Below are 11381 nucleotides of genomic sequence, written 5' to 3'. Positions count from 1 at the left end.
TCCTTGTTTTTCGATTTATGATCCGAGTACATGAAAATGGTAATTGTTACCACAACGCAAGCAGGAACAAAACAAGTGACAATAATTCTGTGACTTCCTGGTCGTGGGGAGGGCACCAGGGAAACGGTTATCGACCGTGGGTGAGAACGCTGACATAACATTAGGCCGAAGCAGCATCACCCAGCACGAGCTACAGTATGCCTTTCAAAAGCAAAAACAAGGTAGGTATCTTAATTCACTATAACCTAATGTAGCATGATTGAGTGAGAATGCAGTTCTGTAAGTTTTTAGCTTTGGGCTGAGATGTGAACTGAATCAAGGAAAACACATTTTCATATTGAATTATTTATTTTACAAAATCTAATAACGAAATATTTTAACAAAACAGGAATAACAAAGAACAATCCAGGATTTCAGATTTAACATCTTCAGTCTTCCTCCTAAATGTCGACCCAGAAAAACACCTGGAGCATAAAACATAAACTTTTTAAAGCATGTAAATACTGTTGAATAGACCAGAATAGACTCCATGGCTATGACTTTTTTTAAATGAGATCTTTGAATATTAAAATTATAGTTTCGTGCTCAGCACAAATTTGCATGTAACATACCTGTCACTGGACCAGTCTGTATGTGATGTACCTCCCAGCTGTTTCACTGGGTCTAATGATCTTTACTACCTGGAAATGTTGAAGAAAAATTGCAGAATTATCATCCACTCCATGTTAAGATTTTTCTTCTTCTACACATTAGTTAAAATAGAGCGTCACGTTGTACCTGTCCTCTTTTTAAGCCAAAGTAACGAGCCACAGGGTCTCCTGCCTGGATCCTCGGCAACTGACTCTCTTTTAATTTACTGAGGTAAAAATGTTAAGAAAAACCAACAAATGCACATTCTCACTGGAGACAACTTGGAGGAAATCAACAGCAGCTTTGAAGGATACTATCTGCCCAAAAGTTCAGTCACTTCCTCTTTTGTCATGACTATGTGCTCTGGAACAAGCTGAAAGACAAAGAAGGAATGTATCGAATGAGAAATGTTCATCTGAGGCATTTTTGAAATAGACTGTTAATGAGAGGATCCAGTGTGTTCTTTACCTCATGCTCTGTGATGTTAATAAGCAGCTCCTGTTGTAGAAACTGTTCCAGTATGTACTTGGGTGCCATGTCAACCAGAGACTGTAAGATATTTCCATACATTTGGTTTTGTTTATAAACATTTCTGCCAAAGGCGTAATATGCAAAAACCACAGCATTATCACAACATGTGTTCTTTACTTTACTTTAAAATCATCAGCTGGATTTCTTTTACAATTACCTTAAATTGTTGCTTACCTGTTTGGCTGAGGGCGTCATGCCCATCTGCACAACAATGATGGCCCGTGTGATGTTCTCTTCCTGCATTCGCTGACAGTACATCTTAATTGTCTTAATTCCCACCTTTTGCTCCTCTGAAAGGTGAATCAAAACAAAAGAAATGAGTGTGCAACACATAGTTTTAAGACTTGCAACTAGCGTCTATTATCAAAAACGGTTAATCTGCCACTTATTTTCTCGATTAACTGAGTATTTGTTTTAGTCCATTAAATGTTGAGAAACGTTGATTGGTGTTTCCTAAACCTTGAAATGATGGAGCAATGAAACCAGAAAATATTCACATTTAAGAAGGTGAAAAATCTGACAGCTTGTCTTGATGACAAAAAAGCCTTTAAAGATTATTAAAGATTAGAAATAGTTAAAGATTAAATTACTCATCGATTAATAATCATTTCATTGCTGCAGCCCTAAACAATTGTACTCAAAAGTACTAAGTGTACTGGCCTCTTCTTCTATTACAGGTACATTTACGTATTTATATGGGGGTTAAGTATTTTAGTATTCTGTTCTGGGTGTTTACCTACCAGGAAAGAAAACAAACATCTGGTCGGTGGGGTCATCGTTATGTGCCACCAGCACAGTGAGGTCTGTGCGTCTGGGGTGACCCTCACTGGGTTTGTCTCCAAACTGACTCTTGAACTCATCCAGCGTCTGGTCCAACTCGTCCTGTGTCACCAGGTAGCCCCTGTCATGGCACAACTAAGGGGAGAAGTGACGTTTTTGTAAGAAACTAGTGTTTAAAAACCGAAGAACGCTACACTAAAACTCCAATGTAGCTCTAACAGTGCTTGCAAGGTGACAAACTAGCTTTATCTCGTATTATTATTATTTTTTTTTTAATCTTCCAGTAGTAATTGATGTTGTGTTTTTACTTGTCTACTGTTGGTTGTCTGCGAGTACTGCTGACTGCAAAACAGTGCCACTGTTCTAATCTGATCTAGTCTCGTCTGTATCATTTGAGAGTAGCACTTCCCTAATCCCTGAACTGTAATAGAGTAGCGGAGAGCTAACAGCTACATGTATCTACACAAACATTTCCTGTAGGTCAGCTGCGTGTCAGTAAATAAAACACAAATTACCAAACGCCCCAAAATCCAACGTTACACATCACAGACGCCGCCATTTCACATACAATACATGCTAAGCTAGAAAGCTAAAATGAAAACAATCCAATTACACGCACCTGCATGATGGTTTTGCGAATCCTCCACAGTCTGTATGTTTCCTCCTCGTCGTCCATGTCGTCTCAAATGTTTTATTTTATCTAGATTTACTTAAATATGTATAAATTGTTTTGTTTATCCCTGTACTCAAGCGGACGAAGCGGCGCACGTTTTAAAATTGAGGACGCAGCCTGATGACGTGAGCAGTGACGACAGGAATTGTACGAGTCAGAAACTACCAAAAAAAACATCGGGTACAGAGGAGGAGATGATTATGGTTTGGATTTTTGAACATTAAAAAGTTATTATATATATATTCTATTCTATTCTATTCTATTCTATTCTATTCTATTATATTCTATTCTATTCTATTCTATTATATTATATTATATTATATTATATTATATAAATATTATCTGCGGTCCACGCTCCGGAGCAGAAGGTGGCAACAATGCACCTAATACGAAGATGCCAACCGCTTTTAAAATCAACGAGGAAGAAGAAGCAGGATATTACCCTTAGTATCCGCCCACTTTAAGCTCTGTTTGAAAATATGACGATGAATGACCTGTTCATGTCAATATGAGGCCTTTCGGCGTTATTTTAATATTCGGGGCTGTAACGAGCGTCGGACTAGCAGTGGTCATGATACTGTACTTTGTCCTCTTGTCCATAACGGTAACGTAACATTCTCTTGTTTTCATGACAGTGGTGGTGAGGAGTGTGTGTAAACACACCACTGTTCACTGATAACTGTTTGTTTTTCATCACATGTGACTCTGTTTTGTAAAAAAAAAACAAAAAAACAATAATAATCTGACGACGACACTATAAAAAAACACTGAGGGACAGCAAAGGCTGTGCAAATGTTGTCACACACAAAAATCACACTCATACAATAAAGTATCTAGGTATATTAAGAGTTTTTCTGATTGGGAAGAATATGGTGCTTACTCAGAAGTAAAATTGCCTTCACCAAATCAGAAACAGGTGAATATGCTGTAAATAAATATGGGAAATACCATATTATACCATGTTGGTTTACAGATGTCTATATATATACACAAAGTCAATGAACAGCACAACATTCAGTCACTGCTGGTGGCAATGAAAATAGGAAACAACAACAAAAAATAATTATCAAATAAGTGAAGAATCAAATTGCACAAGAGAGCAAGAGTGCTACATTTCCTTACTAGATCCAAGGCCTTTGTATTTATTTTTCCTGTTTTTTCCCCTCCCATTTTTAATAGATTCAAATTAATGGCAAAATTGTGGATAAAAAGAGGGGAGAGAGTTTTCATGTACAAAAACTAATATGATATTTTTGGTGCCTAATCGTGTCTGTCACATATTTATAAATGTGTCAGTTTATACAAGATGAAACATATACAAGCAGCAAGATGAAAAGCTGATACACTTATTTCTGAAATGTGATGGAATTGCACTGCTCAAGCAAATGTACTCCGTTACCCTCCTACTGAAAACTATTAAACCAAATACAGTATGAATTTCCTGGATGTAAAAAGGGTCTCAGCATGTTTAAGCAAATAATAAATTGTACTGTGCTATTTTAGTACAAGAGTTACTTTAGTACAGTAACTCCTGTAACCATATATGTATAGTTTATTGATGACTTGCATGTAGATTTGCCAGAACATTGTAAAATAATAAATTTTTTATAAATCAGGTCATGATGATGCTCTGTCACACTCTGCTCTATAACCGCTATTACCAGACTCTAATTTTAAAATAAATGTGTTGTTTTTTTCTCAGATTATGCTAATTTATTATGTTGAATTAATGATTTAGGTTTTTATCAGAGTGAGATTTATTGGAGGCTACGTGTATGCTGGAAATTCTGCTAATTCACTGATGTAACCTTTTGTTTTTCCCTCTGACATTAAGCATGTTGTGTAACAGGCTTATGTATTCCCTCACACTGCTGCTCTTTGCCCTGGCCACATGGAGCTCAACCTCCCATGGTCTTAATTCTCTGCTTTTTTAAGTACTCCAACAGTGTTTAGTGTGTTCTCATGATGATGAACTGTGAACTGTGGACGACACGTGCATTTCTGATGTCAGCTTTTAAAGGAATCAGTAGAGAGGAACCTATCAGAGCTCAGTGGTTGTGTTAATGATCACCCGGCTGGCTTTATATGAGCTCAGTGGGACGTGTGCTCTCTCAGGAGAGGGACTGTAGTTTCTCAGTGAATGTGCTGCTGAAGCCACTGAGTGGTTCAGAGATTTGATCACAGCTGCCTTCAGAGGACCTGTCTCAAGTGCAGTCATGCGCCTGATACGGTCCACTGTCCTTTTCTCTGTCCTGCTGCAGGTTATGGTAAGATAGAAAACGACATTTTGACCTAAATACCTTTTTATACTTAAGGACCAGGACCTATGTTCATGTCATACTCTTTTATTTAATTAATAACATAGCAAACTAACTTTTTGGAAATTGGATGTTTTCTTTGTAAGCTTTCTTTTCTCTCATGTTCTATGTTTATTTTCATTTTAAGTAAGTTCATCTCTGTAAACTGTCCGTTAGCATTTTTGTCCTTTTAAATAGATTTTGTTATTTGTTATTGAATAGATTACCAGGTACTAGATGATTGTGTAACACTGGTCAGTGCATATCAAATAGACAAATCATAAATATTTCAAAGAAAATAAGGTATGAAAAGAAAACAAACTGTTAAACTCGCTAATGTATTATTATGAATGTGGTTTTATTATTAATAGTAGTAGTGTTATCGTTGTTGTTATATTTTTTCTTCTTTAGAGAAATAAGCTATACCCTGCGTGTCACATCACATTGTTTCTTGTTTGTGCATAATTGTGTTTATTTATTTGTACACAAATGTGAATCAATTCTCTTTTATAATGAAATAACTATCATTGAGAGAAAAGGCTTGTATTTCATGGTAATTGTTGCTCCATCCGCTGGGACACACAGTTGTGTAAATGTTCTTGGAAACCTGACCTGATTGTGCACTCTGAAAGTCATCACTCTTCTCTTTTTCCCTCCTCTGTCTTCCTGCCAGTCTGCTTCCACAGAGACTGCCACGTCTATTTATGACTTCTCTGCGACAGATATCGATGGCAATGTGGTTTCCCTGGAGAAATACAGGTAAATCTGATGAGTCCCAAAATTTGCTGCAGCATCCCATAATGACTCAACAGTCTCTAAAACTGTATGGATGTGTGTGTCTGTTTTGTGTCTGCAGAGGGGATGTTGTCATCATCATCAATGTTGCCTCTAAATGAGGCAAAGCCCAAGTAAACTACTCTCAGCTTGCGGAGATGCACGCCAAGTACGCTGAGCGAGGTTTACGTGTCCTTGCCTTCCCCTCCAACCAGTTTGCAAACCAGGTACACAAACACTTTCTTTGTTTCTATGAGAAAAGGAAAAAATAAATGAATGTCTTCAGAAAATTTCACCGTGAATTCTTTACTGACAAAGATGAGAGAATATTTTATAGATTTAATATTCATTGTGTATCCAAAAGAAAAAGTGATATTAGATGTTAAATTCATGACTGGAAATCAATTTTTTAGAATGGTTTATCAATGAATTTATTTAATTTTAAGTCACTTTGCTCTTGCTTTATACTTTTGGTTTTCATGGATGTACAGGACATTACTTGAATTGAAAATGGTTGGTAAATATAGTAGTACATGAAACCAGCATTGGTTTAGTAGTTGTATTGCTAAGTACCTTAGGGGGGCTAAACGGTAGCTCACGGTATGTTTGATTCCCGGCTCCGCTAGTCTACATGCTGATGTGTCCTTGGGAAAGACACTTAACCCCCTGTTGCTCCTGACGCCTGTGCCAGTGGCGTGGGAAACTATATGCACTGTATGAATGTGAGTGAATGGGTGAATGGCAAAAGTGTTGTGTAAAGCAGCTTTGAATTGTCATTCATAGAAAGTACTTTACTTACTCTTCTCACTGGTTTTTAGCACTGGTTAGACAAGGTACCTCTGTTTTATTGTGCATGCTTTAATTTACTTGTTTAAATATTGTATTGTTTTTTCTCTTTTTAAAGTTTTACTTATTTTAAAAGCACAAGTTGCAATTGTTTCTATTTTTATGTTCTTTAAATTTGGATTTGTTTAGTCTGTACAGCACTTGGGTCGGCTGAGGTTGTTTTTAAACTTTACTGACTTACTTACTAAGTATTATGTATAATTCAATATACTGTAAATCCACTGGCTCTGAGGTTTGTTTTTTTTACTTGTTTTACTTTGAAGGAGCCTGGCACTGAAGCTCAGATCAAGAGGTTTGCCGAGTCTTACAACGTTACGTTCGACATGTTCAGTAAGATCGATGTGAACGGGGCCAACGCTCACCCTCTGTGGAAGTGGATGAAGGAGCAGCCCAACGGAAGTGGCTTTCTGGGAAAGTAAGTGATGAATTACACATGAATCATTAGCCACTTTGGCTAAAACAAAACTTCTCTAATTGTTAAACAAAAAAGCCTTCTGTGTGCAGGTTATAACAGGGACTGTTACTCACTGATCATGTGATTTCCTTTCATTCCTGCAGTAGCATCAAGTGGAATTACACAAAGGTAAATGTTTATTTCAGTATTTACACATAACCAGCAAACAATGAAACACCATCTGTGCTTGCACCTTCAGCTCGAACCCCGGCCATTCCTAAACTTTAGAATGTCACAGCATCATTTGAATTCTGAAAATCTGCCGCCCACCAACAATCTTAACTCACAATTCTGATAGATTTATGCATTTTCCTTGTCTCATCTGAAATCCACCGCTCCCTCCAGCCTGACCCAGCACACAATGAAGTGTTCTGTCGACTGTGGTCCCTGACCAGTTATACCTGTTCTACTTTAATACAACAATTGACCATTTACAAAAAAAAGGTTATAAATATTATAACACATTAAATATAATGGCTTTGTTTTATGACTATAATTGTGTTTTAAAATCGATTATAAATATTTTATTTGAAGCTTAATTGCAAAATTGAAAAAATAAATGTATTGGTTTTTAATGACCTCTCAGCCCACCAGGGGTGGGGCTCACACTCTTACACACAATTTTTTTAATTTTATTTTTTGCAAAACATGTGTCTTTTGTGCCTTATTTTACTTTGAAAAGTAAACCATGAAAATGAAATGATGAGTTTCCTTTTGTCTTCCTCTTCAGTTTCTGATCGATAGACAGGGGCAGGTGGTGAAGCGATATGGACCCATGGATGATCCAGTTGTATGTACAAACATCTTCTACTGCAAATACTCGTGTTTTTCTGGCTTGACTGTTGGTTTATCCTTTTTGGTCTTAGCTTTCTGATGTGGTTGTGTAATCATTTGTGTGCAGATGCCTGCTAACAAAAGAAGAGAGGAAATCCCTGTAGATTTAAATTGGTCCATTATGCAGGATATTTTTTTTCAGTCTGAAACATGCTTGTCCTCACAGAAAACATGGCTGCCAGTAGAGATACAACAAAACAATTGATTTTAAATCCACCATATCTTAAGAATATCAGGGTTCCCACGGGTCCTTGAAATCCTTGAAAGTTTGTGAATTTGAAAAAGAACCCTCAAGGCCCTTGAAAGTTTTTTTGAAAATTGCCCTAAATAGACATGGGTCATTGAAAGTGCTTGAATTTTGTGCAAGAAGTTGATATTTAGGTACACGTATCCCTTGTTTTTTACGACGCCACCTACTGTTTCATGCCCTGCACTGCGTGATGTACGTAAACCAGGCCTATGCAGAACATGTGGCGCTGAATCACTAGCGGTGTTGTGGACACTGTGCACTGTCTCTCTCTCTCTGCCGTTGACGTGAAATTTCATGCAGAACAATAAGTGAGTGATGTTAAGCAAGAGAAAGCAAATGACGTGATGTCTGGTAAATGCAAATTTGGCTCACCAAAGAGATTTACAAAGACTGACTTGCCCAAGATCGGAAAGACAATCACTTGTCCAGATGCAGTGCGTGCTGAATTGGACAAATTGGATGGAAGCCAGGGGGAAGTGACTCTTACAAGTTGCCCTCCCATCTTAAGCTGTGTCAGCACATTCTGTCCTTGAATATTGAGGGAATGCGTCCAGGGAAGACCTTGAAAAGTCTTTAAATTTGATGTCAACCAAGGTGCCTGTTAGACAGCCTTTACCTCTTTAAGCCTTTACCAAAGTCCACAGAGAAAATCAATGATTTTACATCACAGCACACAGGAGATGTTGATCCACTGTTTCCTCTGTCGGTACATTCAAATGTGCAAACCTGCGAGCTAAAAACACTGATTATCTCCATGGACTTTTGGACAGAAGAGTGCATGGTTCAGGGAGTTTCCAGCCAGAAAAGGCTGTCTAATGGCAAGATAAGGCAGCAAACATATTGTTAAAATTATGTAGACTTTAGCAGGCACACATTAGATTAGGTGGCACCTGGGTGTCCAGTTGGTTGCTGTTTGCTATTTTATCACTAGATGGCAGTACATCCCACACACTGAACCTTAAATGATCATGGGATTAGAGTAAAGTCTCATGTCCATAACTCACAGTCAAACGTTTGTACGTCATGTTTTCTTTATACACTTTCATTTGGATGACAATTTCTACTCTCTTTTTTCCAGGTGGTGGAGAGGGATCTTCCTCGATACCTTTAGTCTGATACTGAATTCACTGATACTCCGTCCACTCTTCCCCCTCTCCTCTCTGCCTCTCCAAGCCTCAGTGGTTATATAGTGTGGATTCACCCCAGACCAGTGACGGTCTGTTCACAAACCCGTGTGTCGGGCAGGGCAGACCTGATGAAAATGGCGTGCAAACCTCCTGGGAGAATTTCCAAGCTTTTAATCAATTGTTTCTCTGGAGAGAAGGAGAAGAGAATTCCTGAATGTCTAAAAGTGTTTTCCTAATAAACATCTTTAAGATTTAATTTTGACTTGTTTAGTCTGTGGTGGGTTTTTTGTGCCTTGCAGGTTTCTGTGGAATGTCATGTGTCCTGCTCTCTTTAAAAAAAAATAATAATAATAATGTTTTTTTTTTAGAAATGTGATGGTGATCCCAAAACATAAATTGTTTAATAATCTGTGGATGAAACTCAACAATTAATCAGTATTCCAGCAATCCAGTCTACCGCTGCTTTAAGGAATCAGAGCATAGGCCAATACACTTTAAAGATGCCTAAACACAAACTAAGATTTCTAATCTTTGTTTTATGCCTTTTTATATTCATAGCATTGATTAAGGAATTATACATTTTAACCGCAGCTCAAATTACAGATATTTGAATGTACAGATGCAGGGCTTTTGAGTCCACACTGTAAAACTGACTGATTTCCATTTTCAGTAATAGAGTCAAAGTTGTCCTGAACTCAGATCACTGCCAGAAATGACCTTGTAAAGTTTCCCATACAACAGATGTTTCAGGTCCCTAAAATTGTAAAAATAAAATAAAAGCCCACAGCCAGATTTGTACACTAACAAGAATGTAGCCAAAAAAAAAAACGACCAGAAATACTGTAGATTTGTTTCAGTGATTTTGTACAAACACGACTGTAAGTCTTCACACAAGGATATCTTCAAAAGAGGTGACAGTGGACCTGAGGAAGGAAGGAAAGAAGGAGCCGACACACCTCAGTCACCACTTTACGTCAGTGAGTCCGCAGTGGAAAGAGTGATGTGGATGCAGAGGAACTTGAAACCTAACCTCACCTGGACACACCGTGTAACCTGGCTGACCAGGAAGGCTCAGTAGAGGCTGTACTGCCTGAAATCCAGGCTGGGGAGATTCAGCATCAGCAGCACACAGGCAGACTGTAGGTCATACAAAGAGGGGAGTGTCCCTCCCCTCTTTGTATGACAATCACCAGCAGAGTCCTCAGAGGGACACAAACACAAACCCAACACCACCTCTTCACACTCCTGCCATCAGGCAGATAATACCCAAGGGTGAAAGAGGACATCAAGAGTGAAAGACAGCTTCTCAACCCCCCCATGCCATAATGACTTCATACCACCCACAAACCACTGTCCCCTCCCTCCCCAACATAATCACTAATGGACTCAATAGCACTTTACTTGACATAATCGCTATCATCTTTGGATTACATACTGTTTACACATACATACTATGTTTGTTGATTCAACAGAGACAAAGCACCACACTGCACTTTATTTCATCCCTTGGATTTTTACATCATGTTATTACAACTGTAGATATTCTGTTTCACATACCATCCACTTATATCACTGATTACATTGCATTTTGTATAGTATCTTTATTTCTTATCTGTTCCTAACTCCCCTTATTTGTAGTCATATTTTCTTTTTCTGGCCATTGTAAGTGCCAACCCATGGTGAACGGATGACCATTCATTTCTCTGGTTCCTTTGTCAGGAGCAAAAGAAACAACATATCAACAGTTTGGGAGTGAGGCGACTTCAAAGGCAGAGTTTACAATAAATAAAGAAATAAGATGAAATACTCAAGAATATATGGATAAAAGTGAGTCACATAAGAAAGTAAATAAAAGTAAATGACAAGTAAAGTGCTGGATTAACTGACTTTAAAATGAAAGAGTGCAAAGGATAAATGGAATAAATCCCAGAAAGCACTCAGAGAGCATGAACCTCCACCAAAGCCGCTCAGTTTCTCAGTATCGGTACACTCTCCTATACCTCGCAAGGTTTACACTTATTTTAAATAATCCTGAATCCAACATTACTTTTAGTGATGCACACATACCACCTCACCACTGCTGCTCAAATTTTACACAAACAGTGTTTAAACAAGGCGAATACAATATTGTGTGTACTGTGTATGGATGTTGACCCCTGTCCTAAAGAAATCCGACTTCAGGTAT

General features: G+C 38.0%; 2 protein-coding genes across 3 annotated transcripts; one reads left to right on the top strand and one right to left on the bottom strand.

Moving 5' to 3' along the window:
• Positions 1 to 329: 329 nt before the first annotated feature.
• polr2eb (RNA polymerase II, I and III subunit E, b) lies at positions 330 to 2749 on the bottom strand. Its single transcript, XM_058638718.1, has 8 exons — positions 2561 to 2749; positions 1902 to 2076; positions 1336 to 1451; positions 1099 to 1179; positions 945 to 1003; positions 778 to 856; positions 612 to 680; positions 330 to 464 (listed from the first exon to the last, which is right to left on the bottom strand). The coding sequence occupies exons 1-7, from the start codon at positions 2615 to 2617 to the stop codon at positions 615 to 617; spliced, it is 633 nt and encodes a 210-aa protein (XP_058494701.1). The 5' UTR covers positions 2618 to 2749; the 3' UTR covers positions 330 to 464; positions 612 to 614.
• A 317-nt stretch (positions 2750 to 3066) lies between these two features.
• Positions 3067 to 9458, top strand: gpx4a (glutathione peroxidase 4a). 2 transcript variants are annotated; one of them, XM_058639418.1, is made up of 7 exons: positions 3067 to 3218; positions 5585 to 5670; positions 5768 to 5912; positions 6795 to 6946; positions 7090 to 7114; positions 7716 to 7775; positions 9148 to 9458. In XM_058639418.1, the coding sequence occupies exons 1-7, from the start codon at positions 3123 to 3125 to the stop codon at positions 9178 to 9180; spliced, it is 597 nt and encodes a 198-aa protein (XP_058495401.1). In that variant the 5' UTR covers positions 3067 to 3122; the 3' UTR covers positions 9181 to 9458. The 2 variants fall into 2 exon arrangements, with proteins under 2 accessions (XP_058495401.1, XP_058495402.1); XM_058639419.1 differs by lacking the exon at positions 3067 to 3218 and adding an exon at positions 4710 to 4881.
• Positions 9459 to 11381: the final 1923 nt, after the last annotated feature.

Source organism: Solea solea, chromosome 9 (assembly GCF_958295425.1).
Source record: "Solea solea chromosome 9, fSolSol10.1, whole genome shotgun sequence".
In the NCBI taxonomy this organism is placed as follows: domain Eukaryota; kingdom Metazoa; phylum Chordata; class Actinopteri; order Pleuronectiformes; family Soleidae; genus Solea; species Solea solea.
The sequence above is the reverse complement of the archived record's forward strand: the minus strand, read 5'-3'. Positions and strand labels throughout refer to the sequence as shown.

What these genes read in the sequence shown, in the direction of transcription:
- polr2eb (XM_058638718.1), bottom strand. Translation starts at nt 2,617, where the DNA reads ATGGACGACGAGGAGGAAACATACAGACTGTGGAGGATTCGCAAAACC. An exon ending in TTCGCAAAACCATCATGCAG is followed by an intron (nt 2,077 to 2,560) that starts GTGCGTGTAATT and finishes TTCTCCCCTTAG; the next exon opens with TTGTGCCATGACAGGGGCTA. An exon ending in TGACGCCCTCAGCCAAACAG is followed by an intron (nt 1,180 to 1,335) that starts GTAAGCAACAAT and finishes AATATCTTACAG; the next exon opens with TCTCTGGTTGACATGGCACC.